The 19,672-nt window shown below is 42.2% G+C and overlaps 1 protein-coding gene across 3 annotated transcripts in view; it reads right to left on the bottom strand.

The window, feature by feature from the left end:
• Positions 1 to 19,672, bottom strand: part of LOC119179230 (putative sodium-dependent multivitamin transporter) — a 103,350-nt gene that overhangs the window by 60,505 nt on the left and 23,173 nt on the right. For all 3 annotated transcript variants that reach the window (XM_075869097.1, XM_075869098.1, XM_075869096.1), the window contains exons 2-5: positions 14,183 to 14,322; positions 10,608 to 10,868; positions 8,609 to 8,674; positions 6,470 to 6,521 (exon numbers count right to left, since the gene is read on the bottom strand). In XM_075869097.1, coding sequence (XP_075725212.1) covers positions 6,470 to 6,521; positions 8,609 to 8,674; positions 10,608 to 10,868; positions 14,183 to 14,293 — 490 coding nt within the window. In that variant the 5' untranslated portion in view covers positions 14,294 to 14,322. The remainder of the gene's footprint in view (positions 1 to 6,469; positions 6,522 to 8,608; positions 8,675 to 10,607; positions 10,869 to 14,182; positions 14,323 to 19,672) is intronic.

Genomic DNA, 19,672 nt, shown 5'->3' on the forward strand with positions numbered 1-19,672 from the left:
ACGAGAGGAGAAACATTAAATAAAGTATAGAAAATCTAGGAGAAGAAGCAAGACCGACACGGCCTAATTAGAAAGGGGCAGCATCTCAACAGAGTAGGGCAGAGGTAGATGAGCAATGTCATCATTGTTGTGACGTCCCCGCAAACACGGACTGAACCGCGCTTCTTTCGAGATGTGTGCGCTCGTTTCTCAAACCCACGCATAAAGGGCATTCCGGAGTTAAGTACCAGAAGGATTATTTCTACTATCCTCGCGGGCTCCCCCGCGCAAACATGAGGACCGGGTGGCGCCTTGTCGTCTACCGACAGTCTGACAATGTACGATGGAGATAATCGGCCCACACCCTTCAGATCTGTGGCATGGGGGAGCAGCCGAGCACCTTTTGTTGGTTCGGGGAATGCGACCTTTGCGGCAAGTGCCTTTGCAAGGTCCAGTATGCCTTTCCGTAAACCTCCGTGGCTCCAGGGCTTATTACTGCATTCTGCGCGGATGGCCGCCCGCGGCGGTGAACGACGAAGAAGCGGCGGCTGCGGAGAATTAGGCGGGAGACACCGAGCTGCATGAAAACGTTGAGACTTGGTCTAGACATCGGCTCACCAAGTACCGGAAGCATCGGGGCCATTGTTCGCCCGTATTTAAGGTGTCTTCGGACGGCTAGCCCATCACTCTCCCTGAGGCTTGAGTTTGTACCTCGTTACTTGCTCGGCTTTGTTTGGGAGAGGGTTTTCTACTGTTGTAGGCCGCGGGGGCGGCCGCCGAAGAGGATACACTTGGACGGAGAAGAAAAGATATGCCGCGTGAAGTGGTGGACAGGTTTGGTGCCCCGGTAGGGCGGAGTCGGGTCCTACAAAAAGGGGACTACGAGACGAGCTTGGGAGCCCGGGATACGATGTGAAGAGTCGGAGAGAGACGGAGCGTTGAGATTGAGATGGTAGAAAGACGGAATGGAAAAGGAAGATAACAGTGCCAAGAGATAGCAATGAGAATCGATGAGATTATTACTGAGGCAGAGATGATATAACGAGGAATGAAAGTTAGAGATGAGAAACGAGGAAGCGAGTGATTGCGGGACGTTATGAAAGAAGATTAAGATGGAAATCGCCGAGAGGGACAACGAAGACGACGAAGACGATGAAGACTGACAAGACGGACCATTCGTGAGACGGCCTTTATGCCTCTTATTTAGATTAGATTTACGGAAAGGGAGATGGCGTGTTGAGACATTGCGGGGTTTTATTCATTAATGACTTTACCATTTGTGTCGTGATGTGTCTACTTTGTATCGCCGCACCATTTTATTGTCAAAGTTATTTCCCTTATGTATCTTGTGTCGAATGTCGCGAGTGTTTAAATCATGTGTTATAATTTTGTGTAGGGGTTGATGTATGCGGGTATACGATGTTTGCAGTTAGTATTAAATTAAATGAATTGGTAAACAGAAACAGGTCGTAGCGTCTCTTACTTCCCGGCCCCAGCACGAATCCCTGTATGTGGAAAGTGATTGAGACACGTAGCCAAGAGGGAACCGGATAGAAAAAAGGGTTGAGTGTTCTTCCCTCTCTTTGGCGATCGGTGGCGTAGTGGGGACGTCTCATTGTCAACAATATCTCCCCCGCACCTTCTCTTCCAACAAGTGGGCAGTGTGCCACCGTTCTTGTATTTTACCTTTCCGTGTAATCTGCTGGCGGCTCGTTCCTCTTTGAAATTTAAGACAAGTTAATGGGGAGAGCTTAAGCGCTTCGAGTGCGTGCTGGTGGCGTCAGGAGGAATGAAAAAGCCGGTGATTGAGGCGCCGCCATCAATATTCATTATATGCAACGGCTCCTTGTCAGTGAAGGAACAGAATGTGTGTTAAAAATTAAAGAAGAAAAAAAGAACAGGCGGGGGGGGGGGGGGGGGGGGGACTGTACGACATCTGGGACAGTCACCACACAGTTGCGGCTCACTGGGAAGACATGCGCGCAAGTATGATAAAGTTAACGAAACCTCCTAGCTGTCAGCTCCTTGTCAGTGAAGAAACAGAATGTGCGTTAAAACTTAAAGAAGAAAAAAAGGAAAAGAAAAAGAGGGGGGGATCGTACGACATCCGGGATCACTTATCTGTGCGTTCCGGCTGTGCTTGTTGAGGCAAATCATTTCTATGTTGTAAGATGCATAGGCTAAAAGCTTTGTTAGCGGGTAATATTATTGTCGTAATAAAACCGGACTGGTTAAAGAGAAGCGTTTGCGTCTTTTAGCGGTCGTAACGCTGACAGATTGCCTGGGTGTTCATTTATTCCGTATTTTATCGTATTAAATTTGTAGACAAAATAAGATTCCCGTTGTTCCCGTTGTCTGATTGTTTGAAAGTTGTTTTCTAGTAGTGTAATCCTGATGTCATCAAAGCTGTGGTCTTTTATAGTGCAGTGTTTTGAAAGTGGAAGGCCTGGCAGAGATTGTACATGTGCCCGATGGTTGTTGAATCTAATTCTAAACGGAGTGTCTGTCTGGCCTACGTATTGCTTCTACATACCGCACATTTCAGGAGGTATGTGATATTGTTGAAGTCACAGTCTAGTGCACCTTTTATCCTGTGCTTAAAATCCGAATGGGTGCTTTTCGCCACTGTCGTTGTCTGCATGTTTTTGCATACCTTGCAGATGCAAGGTATGCAAACACATGCAAAAAGCAGATGCAAGGTATGCAAACACATGCAGACAACGACAGTGGCAAAAAGCACCCATTCGGATTTTAAGCACAGGATAAAAGGTACACTAGACTGTGACTCAGACAACATCACATACCTCCTGAAATGTGGGGTATGTAAAAGCAATACGTGGGCCAGACAGACACTCCGTTTAGAATTAGATTCAACAACCATCGGGCACATGTGCGATCTCTGCCAAGCCTTCCACTTTCAAAACACTGCACTATAAAAGACCACAGCTTTGATGACATCAGGATTACAGTACTAGAAAACAACTTTCAAACAATCAGACAACGGGAACAACGGGAATCTTATTTTATCTACAAATTTAACACGGTAAAATACGGAATAAATGAACACCCAGGCACTCTGTCAGCGTTACGACCGCCAAAAGACGCAAACGCTTCTCTCTAACCAGTCCGGTTTCATTACGACAATAATATTACCCGCTAACAAAGCTTTTAGCCTATGCATCTGACAGCATAGAAATGATTTGCCTCATCAAGCACACCCGGAACGCACAGATAAGTGATCCCGGATGTCGTACGATCCCACCCCTTTTTCTTTTCCTTTTTTTTTCTTCTTTAAGTTTTAACGCACATTCTGTTCCTTCACTGACAAGGAGCAGACAGCTAGGTGGTTTCGTTAACTTTTTCATACTTGCGCGCATGTCTTCCCAGTGAGCCGCAACTGTGTGGTGACTGTCCCAGATGTCGTACAGTCCCCCCCCCCCTTCCTGTTCTTTTTTCTTCTTTAATTTTTGACGCACATTCTGTTCCTTCACTGACAAGGAGCTGTTGCATATAATAAATATCGATGGCGGCGCCTCAATCACCGGCTTTTTCATTCCTCCTGACGCCACCAGCACGCACTCGAAGCGCTTAAGCTCTCCCCCTTAACTTGTCTTAAATTTCAAAGAGGAACGAGCCGCCAGCAGATTACACGGAAAGGTAAAATACAAGAACGGTGGCACACTGCCCACTTGGGGAAGAGAGTGTGCGGGGGAGGTATTGTTGACAATGATGACATTGCTCATGTACCGCTGCCCTACTCTGTTGAGATGCTGCCCCTTTCTAATTACGCCGTGTCGGTCTTGCTTCTTCTCCTAGATTTTCTATACTTTATTTAATGTTTCTCCTCCCGTTTCGCTGTTTCTTCTTCTTTTTTCTCTCTCTCTCTCTTTTCTTTCTGTTTTTTTATTTTTCTTTTGACCCCTTCCCTCCTGTCTCGACAGGCTTTAAGAAGACACGGAACATGTGTAAGTATTGTTATGCCTTGAAAAAGACGGGGTTCCCGTCGGAACGTCAGCACAATAAACATTTGTTATGTGAAAGCGCATCTACTTTCATATATATATATATATATATATGTATATATATATATATATATATATATATATATATATATATATATATATATATATATATATATATATATATAAGACGTAATAGTTGTTGGTGAAAAATGAACATTGTATGCACTGTATATATATACATATAGCACATTTTTGAGATACCCAATATCTTGCTTCAGTAAGGAGGACAGACCCATGCACGGCGAGAACACAGAAAGGAAAAGAATACAACACCAACACACGGCTTGCATTTCTTCAGCAATATTTTTTTTTGTGATTACGATACCCTCATACTCGCTTCACAGAATGACAGAATTATATGAAGGATCACTGGGCGCAAACATTTGGTGTACAGCGTTTCTTACCTTAAAAAAATATACATCTGAAACACGTGAGAAAGGCGTCTTCAATACTTTTCCTTAGAAGGGGCCACACTACAGTCCTCATTCAACCGTTAGTTTCTGCACTTCGGCCCTTTCTGCGGTTCAGCCCCAGAGGAAGTAAGTTGGCGTTTGGTTCATAGTAAGCTGTTAGTGGGACGGCTCAGTTCTCTCCCATAGTTGAGTACGAAGTACTCGAAATTGTTAAACATTTTTTCCAAACACCACTTGATTTCAATTCTGTTGGTATCATGATTAACACACTCACGTGTAAACAAAAAGCATTGTCGTCTGTTTTTCTTGCCAGAATTAACTATCGTATCAGTTGGGCTGCGTGTTACAGTGAAAATTCCCTCTCTACTCTTTCCCCTCCCGCTTTTTTTGTAATTTTTTATTTATTTATTTATTTATTGGAGCATACTGTTAACCCACATTTGTGGGTATTACAGGGAGGGAGTACATAAATGTAATAATTGGTATATAAAAACACTCAAGTATTGCCAAAAAAAATCATCAACATTGGCATGACAAAAGGAAAGCAAAACATCAGCACATCATCCAACGATTTTTAGGTAACATATAGTTGTCAAGCAAATATTCAAAAGCCCTTGCATACGTGCACTCACCAATATGTGCAGGTAGCGCATTTCAGTTTTCGATAACATTGGGGAAAAACGAATACCGAAAGAAGTTTGTGCGGGTGACATATGTTCCAATGGCTGCACTATGGTTTATTTTTCTGCTAATTCTACCAGGTTCCCGTATGTACATGGTTTTATCAATATTTATTTGACCCTGGAGAATCTGAAATCATTAGATCGTATTTAAAGACAATCACTTGCTTATATAGTATTTTGTGGAGACAACCTTTAAAAATTCGTTCATTGGTAGAAACAAGACAGAGCTCGATTCTTCTGCTCCTATTATGTTAAAAGGGTGTGAACTTTACCACGAACATTCTCCTCATATGCCTTGGCTGCCGTTCGCAACCAACGCTCCTTCCGCGCCTTCGATCCGAGAGGTCACGTGACGTTCCCATGATAAACCACTCCTCTGATTTTCCTATGTTGCTATTTCGCTTAATTGCACACTACATACTAGTGCCTCTCAGCCTGAAAAATGCGTATTTTCCTCGCAATAGTAAAATGTAATGCAAGCAATGCGATTTGCGTTGCTTCATTACATATTGACTCTCACACAAAGCTTGATGTACTCAGAAAACGGCCGCACAGCCCACTTGCAACCTTGATCTGTTTCATGAATCGCACAAACTTTCGTCACTAGCCTAGGTACGGAGCAGATTTGTTTTACAGCGAGAGCTGTTATAATATCACAACTCGGGTCTCACTAGCACCATAGTTTTTCGCCGCCGCCACCGCCACAGGTGTCTGTAACCACATCGCGCACAAAAAAGGGGAAAAAATCTAGCATTCATGACACTGTCGGTCTCGAACCCGGGCCCACTGAATGCCAGCCCAGTATTCTACCACTGAGCCACACCGGTGCTTGAGATCGGTTGGCAAATTTGCCTTAGGCAGGCTTGATGTCGGGAAATCAATCGCGTCAATACGACTTGTAAAGTGTTTTAAAACAGCGAAAGAACAAGCAGTCGTCCCTAAACCATAATAGCGTAACGAGTGGGTCGTCCAATGCTCCAACTCATTACAAAAGCTTGTTTTTGCTCAGCTATTTACTGTGGCGCATACACACTCAGGCATGATTCATCATCGTCGTCAGCCACTGCATGAACGATTGGCACAAAATTCCTCGCAATAGTTTAGAGAATACTACGCTTCTGAGAAAAATGACGGAAAATAGCATAGCGAATGCCAGCCTACTATCCTAAATATTTTATTATGAATGTTGTAGAGGTCATCAAGCAAGTGTGCTTGCAGCAGTTACCAAATGAGTGTTTAGAAAAGGCTCTAAAAGGCCGCTCTTCTAGCTTTCGCTGTGACTGTGCTGCGCCTTCCGCGCCGGCCTTCTTTAAAGTGTGCTCAGACACGCTTTAAGCCGAAAAAAAGCGTATTACCAATAATCAGTACTCACTTGTAGCTAATCCGATTGCGGCGCTGTAAATTCCAACTGCGCCGAGTGTTTGCTGAAAATATAAAATTTTGTGTCTTCATGGCACTGGAGCAAACATGGAACTATACTTGCGCGCAGAACTTCTAAAATGTTCAAAGAGCTCACCTGCTAGCTACAATGAATGTTAATATTTAAACCTTGCTTCCTTGCTTTTTAAACCTATTTCCTTGCCTATTTTTTTAAACCTATTTCCTTGCTTTTTACGTATCAGAACCATGATATTATTAGGGCGCGCACAGAATTGAAGGAATCGAAAAATTTTGTTCATCTGGGTTCTTTAACGAGTACTGAAATCACGGTACATGTATGCCTTTTGTATTACTCCCGCAATTTTATTTATTACAGTACTGCTCGTCTGATCTTCAAACCTTAGGCAGGAGTGGGTACAATGAGTACAGGGTTACAATAAACACATATGAAGCATTGCGGCGATAATAACAGTAAAAGAAGAATAGTACAACGAGTTCATACAAGCGCAGCAGCAAGATATTTAAATAACTAGTGAAAACATGAATACGTAAACATATAGAAGAAAAAAAGCGTCAGGGTTCATGTAAAACTATGTCAGAGCAAGGTCCTATGGACTCAAGGGCCTGTAGATAGGATGATAGCGACGGGCATTCCGCCACAGATGAAGAGAGGGAATTCTAATTGGTTGCAGTTGTCGGGAAAAAAGAATACTGGAAAATGTTGGTGTGACTAGAGAACTTGCTTACTTTTTTATTATGAAGGAACCGAGTAGGCCGCCGGTGGGAGTCTTTTAGGTATGTATCCTTTTTTATACCTAAGTGTCCACGATAAAGAAGGTAAAATAGTTTCATTCGTTCGCGGTATCGGCAATTTGCTAATTTTTCCAGCTCAGCCGTTTCTAGCAGATATGTTACTGATGCCTCCCAGCTGTATTGATTAAAGATGAACCTAACTGATTTCCGCTGTATTTTTTCCAATATTGAAATGTTTCTTTTTGTGTATGGATCCAAAGAGTAGCACAATATTCCAGGAGTGGCCGAATAAATGTTTTATAGTCTAATATTTTAACTTCTGGAGAGGACTTACTCAAGCGCCTCCTTAAGTATCCGAGTTTTTTCATTGCCTTTCTGTGTGTGTAGTCAATGTGGTCATTTCATTTAAGATCGTCAGTAATGATAACTTCCAGATACTTATAGTTAGTAACTACTTCCATAGGTTCATTATCAAAACAGTAAGAAAACGTTAAAGGGTGCTTTTTGCGACTAATTGTCATTGCAACAGTTTTCTTTTTGTTGATGGTCATTTGCCAGTCCGTGCACCATGTTTGAATTCGGTACAAAGATTTATTTAATGTTATCTGGCCGGGGGCTGTGGCAATTTCATGGTATATAATACAATCCTCAGCAAAGAGCCTTACTTTAACTGGTATGTTCCGAACGATGTCATTGATGTATACAAGAAAAAATAAAGGACCAAGAACAGAGCCCTGCGGGATACCCGAAAGGACTGTAATGGCACGCGAAGTTTCATTATTAATGACCACGACTTGTCGTCAACATGAGAGATAGGCTTCTATCCAAGCTAGTAATTTGGTGTTCTTGAGTATTGGTTCGAACTTTAATAATAATTTTCGATGTGAGACTCAGTCGAGTGCCTTTTCAAAGTCGAGAAATATAATGTCGGCCAGGTTATGTCTGTCTAGGGCTGCTGCTAAGTGTGGACAGTTTCGATGAGCTGGCTGACTGTAGAGTAACCACGGCGAAAGCCATGATCGAAGGAACCAATTAAGCCTTTGTTTTCAAGGAAGCTGGATACATTATTACATATTGAGATTCGATTGAATAATTTATGAATAGATTCATTGATTGATTGATTGTATGCAGGGTTTAACGTCCCAAAACCATCATATGATAATTAAGACGCGATATCGATGGCGATAACTAAATTAGCTGCTATTCTGCAAGACACCTTTATAACATATATTGAAAGCACAGTTCTCTGCATCAGACACTTCCGAGGCTAGTTGTTGGTACTACAACTTTACTGCTCTTAGTTTGAGAATAGCGTTGCATGCCTAAGCACTGCGCGAATGTTGCCGAAAAAGGTTCAAAACAAACACACTTGACTTACGCTGAGTACGAAGTAGACGACGCTTGCCGTGATTCCAACTTTGTTATCGAAGCGCATTCGAAGATACTTTATTATATGAAACAAAGAGAGCAACTGTTGGTGAACAAGTCCTGCATTACTTACACTTCTATGCCTAGATATTTGAACAACGTATGGTACTACCGTAAACTGGACGTGACACTTCCGTAATTTCCGTGCAGTGCAATAAACCCTTTCAGCGTATATCGAATGGAGTTGTGTTATACAGAGCTGCATTCAGTTTCCGTAATTGTGGAACATTTTTTTCGCATAACTTAAGTATTCCCAGTTTCACAAAATTTCCGTAAAGCCACGTGAAAGTTAAGAAACCCATATTATAGTAGCATCAGCTCTTGATAGCATATGCTATCTCAAAGTCACACTAAATCGTACTGCCAATTTAGCGTACACACATGGATTAATGTTCAAGAATGTCCGTCAAAATAACACTATCGGCGGAAGCGCATAAGAAATGCGGCTATTAAAACAAATGTACACGAGAAAATGGGACTCAAGAGGGACGTCCTAGTACGAGGACGATGACGTCACTCGTACTGAGAATACTTGTCAAAATGGCTGATTGGCGAGTTCATAAGCTTGTTCTTGCCTTCCCCCATTTAAAGGACGCACTCATACTTCAAATATCGGAATACTCCTTTTGGAAGCACCAAACTATAAGAAGAAATTATTGTTTGAGGTTTAGAGGAACACTTCAGTGCGAACGAGGATGGTCGAGAAAGAACAGTTGATAAACGCTGTGTGCATGTGCTCGTCTCAAATGCTGTTTGTGATTTGTTCTGGTTTACACTGTAGTCGTCTCTTCACGTATTTATCGTAAACAAATTGCAGCGCATCGTATGACAACAATAAATACTTGTTTTTCGTTTATATCTGGTTCATGAGGAACTTATATATTTAAGAAGTCAGCCTCAGTACTGTCCGAATCCACTTTCCAGCCTTGACTATCTCCCAGCAACAGCACATAGTTGATGGTTGCAGCCCTATAGAAAAAAGCCTTACAGACCTTTTTTTTGTTGCTGTAGCTTTTACCTGTGCAGCAGTTACTTTCCCCTAAAAGTAACCGCTCTTTACCGCGTCATGCTTGCGTTCCTGCCCTGTCGATTTCTAGGCGGCAGCACAATCTGTTAAAAGTTACAGTCTCCATCACGTGGAACCTTACGAAGCACGGCAATCACGGTGCGGAAGCAGATGTGTCACGTGGTATTTTTGTTTCATTTCACCGCCACCTAAAGTAAGTGAAAAAACGCCATATCTACCTGAACATAAAAGTCTAAATTTATTCATCAAAGGTTGTTCTAACCAGCCTACATCTTTCCGACTGGAAATTATTGCCCAACTTCGTTGCTTCACAAGGCCGACCACTTGCGTTACAAAATTTAGCAAATAAGAACAATGCAACAACCAGTCTGACCCTACAAAATATTCAGCAAAGCACTTTTGATCGCGCACTCCTGAAGTGCATTTGCATATTTTTAAACACTACAAAATGTCAGGTAGGGTAACCTGTAGACTAGTATGCAGGTGTGGTTAAGTGAAGAGATAACGACCTCCTAATATTAACGTTTTGTAGCTACAACAAATCAGCAATATTCTACCATACGGAAATGCACATGAACACGACCGTAGGGATAGACTTGGCTTTTCGGGAGCTTGTTAGTTCAATCATGGTAGAAAACAGTTAAACACAACAAAGACCATACAAGAGCATTACATGACCAGTGCTAGTCTTGTTGCTTCTTTCTTGTCTTCATTGTATTGCCCTCCTTTTTGCCATGATCACGTGAGAACATGTCATTGTTATGTCATTGTTCGCCATTACATGCTGAAGTTCATAGGAGTTTAAACTTATTTCGGTGTCGCGGAGATCAAAACCTCCAAATCAGTCATGTAAAAGCTCAAGCTTGTGGCCCTCAGAGACCTTAAACGAAATTGCCGATAGAATGGCGTGTTTTATTATTACCTGAAAAATTGACGCAACGCGAAGCCGATAGAGCAACGGAATCATCACAACCACCGCAAACGTGGTCGCAAATGCAGTTCCCGCCAGGATCCACAGCGCGTGGAAACCGTACGCGTAGTAGTGACCCACGAATCCCACCACGTTCATTCCATTCGCTACGGACGCCACGACGGAGACTGCCAGAGCAACAGATGGGAGGCTTTGTCCGCCCAGGAATGCTTCATAATCGGCGCCGGGGACATCACCGTCGCTAGACGCCAGCTGAAACAACAAAAAGATCAGATTAGCTATAGTAACTTTTTTCTCATATCACCGACTATTGTGGCATATGATAAGAGATCTGGCCAGTACACCAATTGAGGTGGACAAGCTGCATGAGGAATGTAGGCGTTTTCTCAATGCATGGGCATTCAGAAGAAAATGTAAAGTTATCGCCCTAGAAATGAAAAAGTATCGCCCTAGTTCTTGTGTATACTGTGGTGTAGTCAGTAATCCCACGCTAAATCCTTCCGTAATACCACTCTTGTATAGGTGTTCGTGTATTTCCAAGCCCTGCGATTAATTGTGTGAGACCAGAATAAGAGCTTAGCACAAGCAATCCACAAAACCCTTATCGATCGCGTGGTTCAAGAGCAGGTGGAGCCCTCTCTTAGCGCCGCGGGTGTGGACAAGGTATTTGAGAAGAGTTGTTTGCAACTTTAGGTAAACGTTGCAATTATTTTAGGTTATTTTGTAGTTTATACTATCACAGGCATCATTAGTTTTTCTCGCGCTAGTTTTAAGCCTTGCTAGCCACATTTCACGCCTGTATTGACCACAGCGGGAGAGTGCGAAATACGGTGGATTTAAGATAGCCAGCCTCTAAAGTGCTACGCACCTAGAAAGAAGCATAGAACAAATACACCAAAGAAAAAGAACAGAAGAGAACAGAATGAGAGAGAAAGCTTTACTTATTAACATTGCGCTAAGTAAGGTCTTGTTACTTGTGTTCTTGCTATAAAATCTGGCTAATACTCTGAGTAAGCCACAAGCTCTGCTGCTAGTTCAACCTCACACCCTTAGTGTAGGTTGCCTACATTTTTTTTTTCGGCTAACCTCCCTGACCTTCTTTTCCTCTTCTCCTCCTTCTCTGCCTACATTTTTCGAGTGAATTTTTGGACTCCTCCTAATGAAGACGTAACGGCAACCCCGGAACTGCAGCCAGACTCACACTGTTGTCGTACAACCAAGGAAAGATTGCATACAACGAATTGCATAGCCTAAAGAAAGTCAATATTCCTAAAAAACCCTTATTATCTTATCTACTTTGGAAATTGAAGTTAAATGAAGTGAAGTCTATTTCCATTTCACACAAAATGGAAGGCGTAGCATTAGACTGGAATGGATGACGAAGGCCTCGGATCCCTTGTACATCCTGACATCAGTAAACGCAAGCACATAATTGTAAAAATAGCTGCATTTGCAAGCGTAACACAATGCTCTGTTAAGCATGCAGTGGTAACAAGATAGAAACAGTTACACCAAACAAAAACTGGTACAATATACAAGGTCATACAAAGCACAAATCGGATTCAAGTAAATATTTATTTGCATTTTGAATAATTTTACATTCACATTGAGACATATCGCTCACACGACAGCCACAAGCAATTGAGACATCACTTAACACAACGTTGAATATATTTCATGTCGTCTAACATTTCAGATGTGTGGAAATATCTATACTGCACCACAAACGTGTGGAAGCATCCCCGAGATCACTTGTTGTTGTCTACAATTAACCATTCCTATTTCCCCACCTTCCGACGTTCATTTCAATGATGACTGGAGTTCTCCAGTCCCGCGACTTTATGACATGTTATGACCTGACTACCCGTGTCGTAGATTAAGCAAACGAAAATGGCTGTCGTGAATCCTGCACTCACAGGGTTTGTGAGCGCTGAACATGCCTCTTTTTTTGTAGTCACGGTTTTTTCTACCTCTCCATCCTTTACCGCACACTCAGGTTGCACCAAAATACTTTATTGCCCAACATCGCTGAAAGCGTGTCTACCCACCGACTACTAGAAGCACACGTGTAAATCCTGTTGATTCAAAAGTAAACGCATCGGGAGAAACAACGAGAAAAAGACGTGCGTTGTGACCAAACATTTTTGGCGTAAATGGCATTTGTGCACATGGGGCTCCCGCTCCTATCCTATGCAGATTATTTCCATATTTCAAAAGAATTTACAGTTACCATAGGGAGCATTGCACAAAGGACAGAATAGACAGAATAAGGTTGTGTGAAAGGCCTAAAGACATGGGTGGTATTGAACAAATACACAGCACCGCGCACTAGAGTGTTTTTTTTTTCTCGTTACTGCCTTCTGTATGAAGCACGCAGGTGTAGTTGTTGTTGTTGTTGTTGTTGTTGTTGTTGTTGTTGTTGTTGTTGTTGTTGTTGTTGTTGTTGTTGTTGTTGTTGTTGTTGTTGTTGTTGTTGTTGTTGTTGTTGTTGTTGTTGTTGTTTAGGATGATGATGATGTTGTTGTACCAACCTACATGGCTCGTACCCTCTCAGAAGATTGATTAAGAGTTGACGACCCAGTCGCGTTTCGCAGGATAAAATAATTTTCTTTTCCTTCCTTCTTTTCTTCCTTCCTTTTTTCCTTCCTTCCTTTCTTTCTTTCTTTGTTAACCTTTTCTATGACTGACTTTCTATCACCAAGACAGCAACGTACATAAATAAAAAAGGAGTGCAGTAAATGTTTTTCACACAACTCAGATCTGAAATTATAACATTTTGTTTGAATAGAAGTAAAGGAAAAAATATTAACATAAACTTTGTAATAATAATTTATTTCTTCAATAATAATAAATACATAAATCGTCGTTTAAAGTCACATTCGTTTTGCTTCCTGAAGGTAACTGCAAATCACCTCAAAAGCGTTCTTGTTTGTGGCTGAAGCCAAGCCCAAAAGGAAACAATGTCCTCACTTATGGAGATCAGCCCAGATTAACGAATGGGATGACAAGGTGTCTTTTTCTTAGTAGAGTGTCTGCTTCATCATCTTCGTCTTCCTCATAGCCCGCAAGTGACCATAACAAATAACAACCGACAGAGCGATGCTTAAGACAAAAATTTTCTATAGTAATAACGTGCTCGCAAAACAGTGCTACAATGAAGGCTAAATACGATAGCAACACTGAGAATATCATAGCAGAGAATGAGAAAGTGAGCTCATGCTTGTCTAAAAAGGAGCACATTCTTTGCGCCTAAGAAAGAAAACAGTAAGAAACTCGCATAGCCGTAGCGCGTATTCAAACAACACTCGTGTTACCAAAACGTGCTTGCAAAGCAAGGGCTAAACTTGACGCGCCTGTCCGGCGTACTTGTTCGTCTCGTGCTTTGTCTTTTTTCGCTGTGTTTTCAACCATGAAGTTCAACCTCCTCGCCCAGTTCTGTATGCTGTCGTTATTTCACATTGTAAATTTTCGAATATGTATAGCGTGCCTTGAAGCGCTTAGCTGAGACATTTCACACCAATGTTAACATTCATGATCACAAGAATATTTTTTAGGATGTTTCTTACCTTCTGCCGTCGGCGGGCAAATGAGAAGTATATGCCGACGATGTATCCCACAGCAGTAAGCACACCAAAGACTACGCAGTCGGCCGTGTCGAGGCTTTTTTCCGACGACATGGCACTGGCTCGTCGCTGTCCCGTTTTCTCTGCACATTGTAGTTCAAGGAGGACTGTCATTCACAGGATAGATAGAAAATATGGAAAGAAATTTGCGAATTTAAATTATTATTATTATTATTGTTATTGTTATTATTATTATTATTAATACTATTATTATTATTATTATTATTATTATTATTATTATTATTATTATTATTATTATTATTATTATTATTATTATTATTATTATTATTATTATTATTATTATTATTATTATTATTATTAATAATATTATTATTATTATTATTATTATTATTATTATTATTTTAAATTTCGATATACAGAAAACCAGATGACACAGAGCAATAAGAGAGAGAATCAGGCACTACTCCTGCCTGCTTTTATGGGAAGGGGAGTAAAAGAGGGTAAGAGGAAAGAGATACGCAAAAGAAATTAATTACAAGACGGAAACAAAACAAGGGCCACACAAAATGCTTACACACGTGGGACCAACCCCCTGTATTCAAGGAAGTTAATAGGGCTCATTTTAATACCGAATAACAAATACAGAAACGGACAGGAACACGATGCCGATGGCGTGAGCGCTTATCGTATACTTCTGCTTCTTCCGTTACTAGGCTCATGTGTTGTTCACCACAACACGTTTCTTCTTAGAACTTGGCACTGCACTCTAAAAAAAAAAAAGTGTGGATGAGCGTGGCTCTTCATTGGCAGTTTCTTCATTGGCAATGAAGAGCGTGGCTCTTCATTGGCATATATGACTCCCTATGAGAGACAAATTAACTCTCTTGCGAGTAACACCGCTCACAGCAAAGAGCATAACGACCCCGAAAAAAGAGTTGCCTTGGCTTACAGTCCTACACGTGGCAAGCCATAACATTGACAAAATAGTCAAAGAACTCTCTTTTTCATGCTTTCGAGTGCGGATGTACTCAAACGAATTAGCCGAAGAGCAGTAGCGGTAAAGTGCTCACTTAAAGAGGGACGCAGACAGCAACACGGCGTGTGCACTTACGTTATGACATCAGAGTCTCTGGGTCTGCGGCTCTCTAAAAGTTTTCTCTAGTCTTATACGGCACCAAACTGCGCCGACACGCTGTGCGCGACCAAAAAAGGTATAACAGTCTCTTTTTGAGCTATTTCTTATTAATTCCTATCTGCTGGCAGAGCTCTCATAAGATAAGCAGATTGAACTTTGCATCTGACTGCAGTGAATTCCCGGAAGTTGAGAAGACACGCTAGAAAAAACTCAAATTAGTTACATGCACGAAGAAATGTTTTTCACACAATAGAGCTTTTTTATCTTTTGTCTGCGGGTGCCTGTGTTGATCACAAACGCGTCAATTGCGCTCTTATCAGTGTATAGCTTCCTCGTAATAACAGGCTTTAGATAATTTGAAGCGAAAAGCGCTTCCTTGAGGGCAATAAGCAGAGACCGTTTTCTTTACGCAGGCTGCACGTGCGTCAGGCAGGAAACAACGCAATCACTTTCACCGATAGCGATAAGTAAGTTGCGTTATTCAAGAGGTGGAGAAGGTATATTCGGGCAGAAGTACACTTAGATAACGCGGCCGAAGTGTGAACGCTGTTACTAAGTGCTCGCACTAACGTTCGTCTCCAGACACGATGAACTTAGGCAGGCATGCAGGCATGACCTAGCATTAATGGCACAGTGGGGCTTGAACCCGGGTCGGCTGGGAGTCGGCCCAGTATTCTACCGTTGAGCTACACCGGTGCTTGTGACTTGTCGTCAAAGTTGTCTTAGGCAGGCTTAATGTCAGGAAAGCAATCGCGTTAATACGACTTACAAAGCGTTTTACAACAGCGAAATAATAACCAGTCATCGCACAATGCAAATAGCGTAAACAAAACAACAAAAACACCTGCATTTGTTGGTGATATAATAAAAGCTCGGTATATTAGACGCAAGCATACGCCACGAGGTTGTTGCCGCTGGTGGAGGTGCGCTCTTTTCAATTGAATATTCTCAGCTTTGAAATTGCTCTCTGAAAACTGGAGCTGATCGGATAAATCCAATTTTTCAAGAGTACTACCGGGATTTTCTTCATACTCATTCGAAAACAGAGAGCGCTACTAGTAATATTCATTCATCTTCCTCTTTTAACCTATATCTTTCCAGCATTACGTGACTACAACTCAAAAAAAACTAGTGCGTGTTATATTCCTTTCGGTCAGTCCTGGTTTGCCAAGTATCTGACTGTCTTCGAAGAGACATGTGAACTCGCTTTGGAGATTGTTATACTCTGTTTGGAGAGTTCTTGAACTTCAAAAAAGTTTAACGTGTCTCTTTCAAGGGAGTCTTACTCATCAGATGTTGGTATTCACACAATAAAGCATCGATAACTTTTAATTCTTTTTTCTGAGAGTTGCACAATTGGTAGCCAAATATCGACCGTTTCACTGTAGGCTCCCTGGTCGCCGCGATAGTTCTCTCTGAGCTGTCGTTAGGATGCGTGAGCCCCCAAAAATGCTCTGCCGGGGTTGTGACGTCAGCTTTTGTATTCCTGTGGAACAGCCTTGAAAGAAGGAAATCTTCCTCTCCATAGGAAAGTTCTATATTTGCTCCACACGTTGCCTTGCGGTCTGAGAGCGAATCAAGCGCTTTTCGCGTACATCTTCAGTGCCAAATTGGGAGGCGTCATCGGTGCGCCGAAAGACCCTGCTGCTTCGTTTCACCCTCAATTTGTGGCGCGAAAGCCAGCGCGGCTGTTTTGTAGAGTGCAGGCGCATGGGCGATTGGCGTAAATGGTAGCGGCTCGACTGCGCTAGAACCACAGCCTTGGCATGAATCAGTTTATTGACAAAAGCGTATTGCACGCCACATGCAATGGTGCCGTGGAAAACTCTCTTTCGCGTGCACGCCCCCGCCCCCTAACACACACACACACACGTACTGAATGGCAATCGGCTCGTGCAGACTGATCAATATTATTGTTGTTGACACTGTACTCAGCCGTAGTAATTATTTCTTTCTCTAATTCGTTTGGCATCATATTATTGTTTGGCATCATATTTATCATGGAATTTGAAAAGAAGGGGCTGGAAATCTTACTATTCACGACAGGTTGCTAACCGATTTGACTATGGTTTAAGTTTTGTCCGCAACATTGAAGTACATGTATTTTGTCCAGTTGAATGCTTTTCCGGCCACTCGAAATTTTCTAAACTATCGACAAAACCTACAAATGGTGCTTCGACATTGTTTCCTTCACTAATACGTTTTTCATCATCGATACGTCCAATAGAGCTGTTGATGTTAACTACTGCCCCATTAAAAAGAATGCTTCCATGCTGCAGTACCAAATTCACTCGACGTATTGCGGTGATGTAAACTTCTGTAGCTGTACCGCAGGCCAGCCTAAGACACGATGAATCTGAGAACATCTTGTACATGAAAAGATTGTACTTGACCTTTAACCCGCCTAAGTGGTGCCCGACTAGTAATTTGAAGGCCACATTTTGCAACGAAGGCTTCATGTTCACCTACTACGGCCTTGACACGTTTAAGAACTCCAGTTGGTGGAAATTTCTGAAGCCCTGCCCAAAAGCATTCCTCATCAATGCACAGCGGTTTTCGGGCGTAGACTGCAAAAGGTAACAATATTATTATTATTATTAGGAATATAAATACTGTTTTAAAATTATTATCGCATTTCAATTCCGAGGTTTCTCATCTATGTGAAAGATCATAGAGACTATAGATATACATTACCCAGCCGCCGCTGTGACTGAGTCATTACGGGTGTCGACTGCTGAATCAAAGACGGAGCTGGTTCGATCCCGATGGTGCTGGTCGTGTTTAGGCGGAGGCTATATACTAAATAAACACCCTTGTAACACACGGTGCCAGTGCTTTCCCCTTGTGCGCATTGAACATGCTATTATGTCCCTCTTGCTCTAAGCAGTCTTATTTCGGTCTCATCTCATGTACCTGTATTCGTTTGTGTGTGTGTGTATGTGTTTGTGTATGAGTGCGTGTGTGTGTGTGTGTGTGTGCGTCCCTAGTGTTCGAGCAGTGCGTTCCAGATAATGACTACGCACAACAGTAAGCCCTTATTTCGGCTATTTTAGCACGTTAACCTGCCTCACAAGCTTGAAAATACCCGAAGTTGTACGTCATAGCCTGAGTCGCTTTTCAATGTCCAAATTAAGAAACAGACAAATAAGCATTGTAAGGGCCTCGGCTGCGAGACAGACTGCTGGTTCTATATATCACCTTGACCTAAAATACAGGCCAGCGTCTCAGCTGGTCGGAAAAGATCAGGTACTGCGATCACTTTTAATGTAAGACAATACACTCTATGCGTAGCACAGATGTGTCTCATATATTCTAACTGAGCAACTGAGATGTGTCTCAGTTGCTCAGTTAGAATAAATGTGGATAATTCATGTGGAGTGATGTATTAACGCGATATCTGATCGTGTAGCAGAAAAGAATTGGTGTCGGGGCAAGTGGTATCGATTCCGAGCGAAAAATTTGTGTTTTCTCTGAGCAACAGAGGCCGAAGCATGCAAGAAATGATATTCAGGTTTCCGCTGGGACTCAGATTTATGTATTCAGCATGGCTGCTAAGTATACCACAAAACCACACGGGTGTTCGAAATAGGTTAAAGAAAAAACAGTCGTAACGTTGAACAGCAAGCCATGTTACTAGAAGCAATTTTCCGTGCCAGAAGAGTAATAACGCACCAGGCGTAACTCCATGATACCTGCGTACAAGAGTTGGTGCTAGAACAAGCCAACTCTTCACAAAGGATTCAGCTGTAATTCGTCATCGCCAGACGCAGTATCAATCGAGTGTGCAGCTATGTAAATGTGCGGATCGCCTTGCGCGGCGAATTCCAGTCAGCCAACTGAATCTCTCAAAAGCACCCTGAAAGTGCCCTCTTCAGTGTTGGTGTGTTTCAGTGGATTAACAGGTGTACAAGGACTGCCATCCAGTTGTAAAGGCAGTTTGCTTTTGTGAAAAGCGGAGAGGGTACAGAACGTCAAGTGTTGTGCCACTTTTAAGCTCCACGTTCTCCGCAACTTGGAAACACTAGTCAATCACTGGGTGATTTGCCCATCCCCACAGTCCACGTAGGTGGGTTGTTCGTTTTTTTTTTCTTCAGCCGACGAACGCGGTGGCTAAGGTAGCAACTCTGTGTAGTTTGAAACCACTATTGTTGGCTCTATTGGTGCCGTTATAAAAGGTAGCAACAATGCTGGCTACTAAGAGTACGCAGATACAACCGCTACATGCGTTGTTGCTCAAACGTACTATGCAGGCAAAGAGAGATATAGAGTTATAGAGAGAGTGAGTGCTCTCCTACATAAAAATTAGGGTAGTGGCGGACCTACGACTCACAAAGTTT

Source organism: Rhipicephalus microplus, chromosome 7, assembly GCF_043290135.1.
Source record: "Rhipicephalus microplus isolate Deutch F79 chromosome 7, USDA_Rmic, whole genome shotgun sequence".
Lineage (NCBI taxonomy): Eukaryota > Metazoa > Arthropoda > Arachnida > Ixodida > Ixodidae > Rhipicephalus > Rhipicephalus microplus.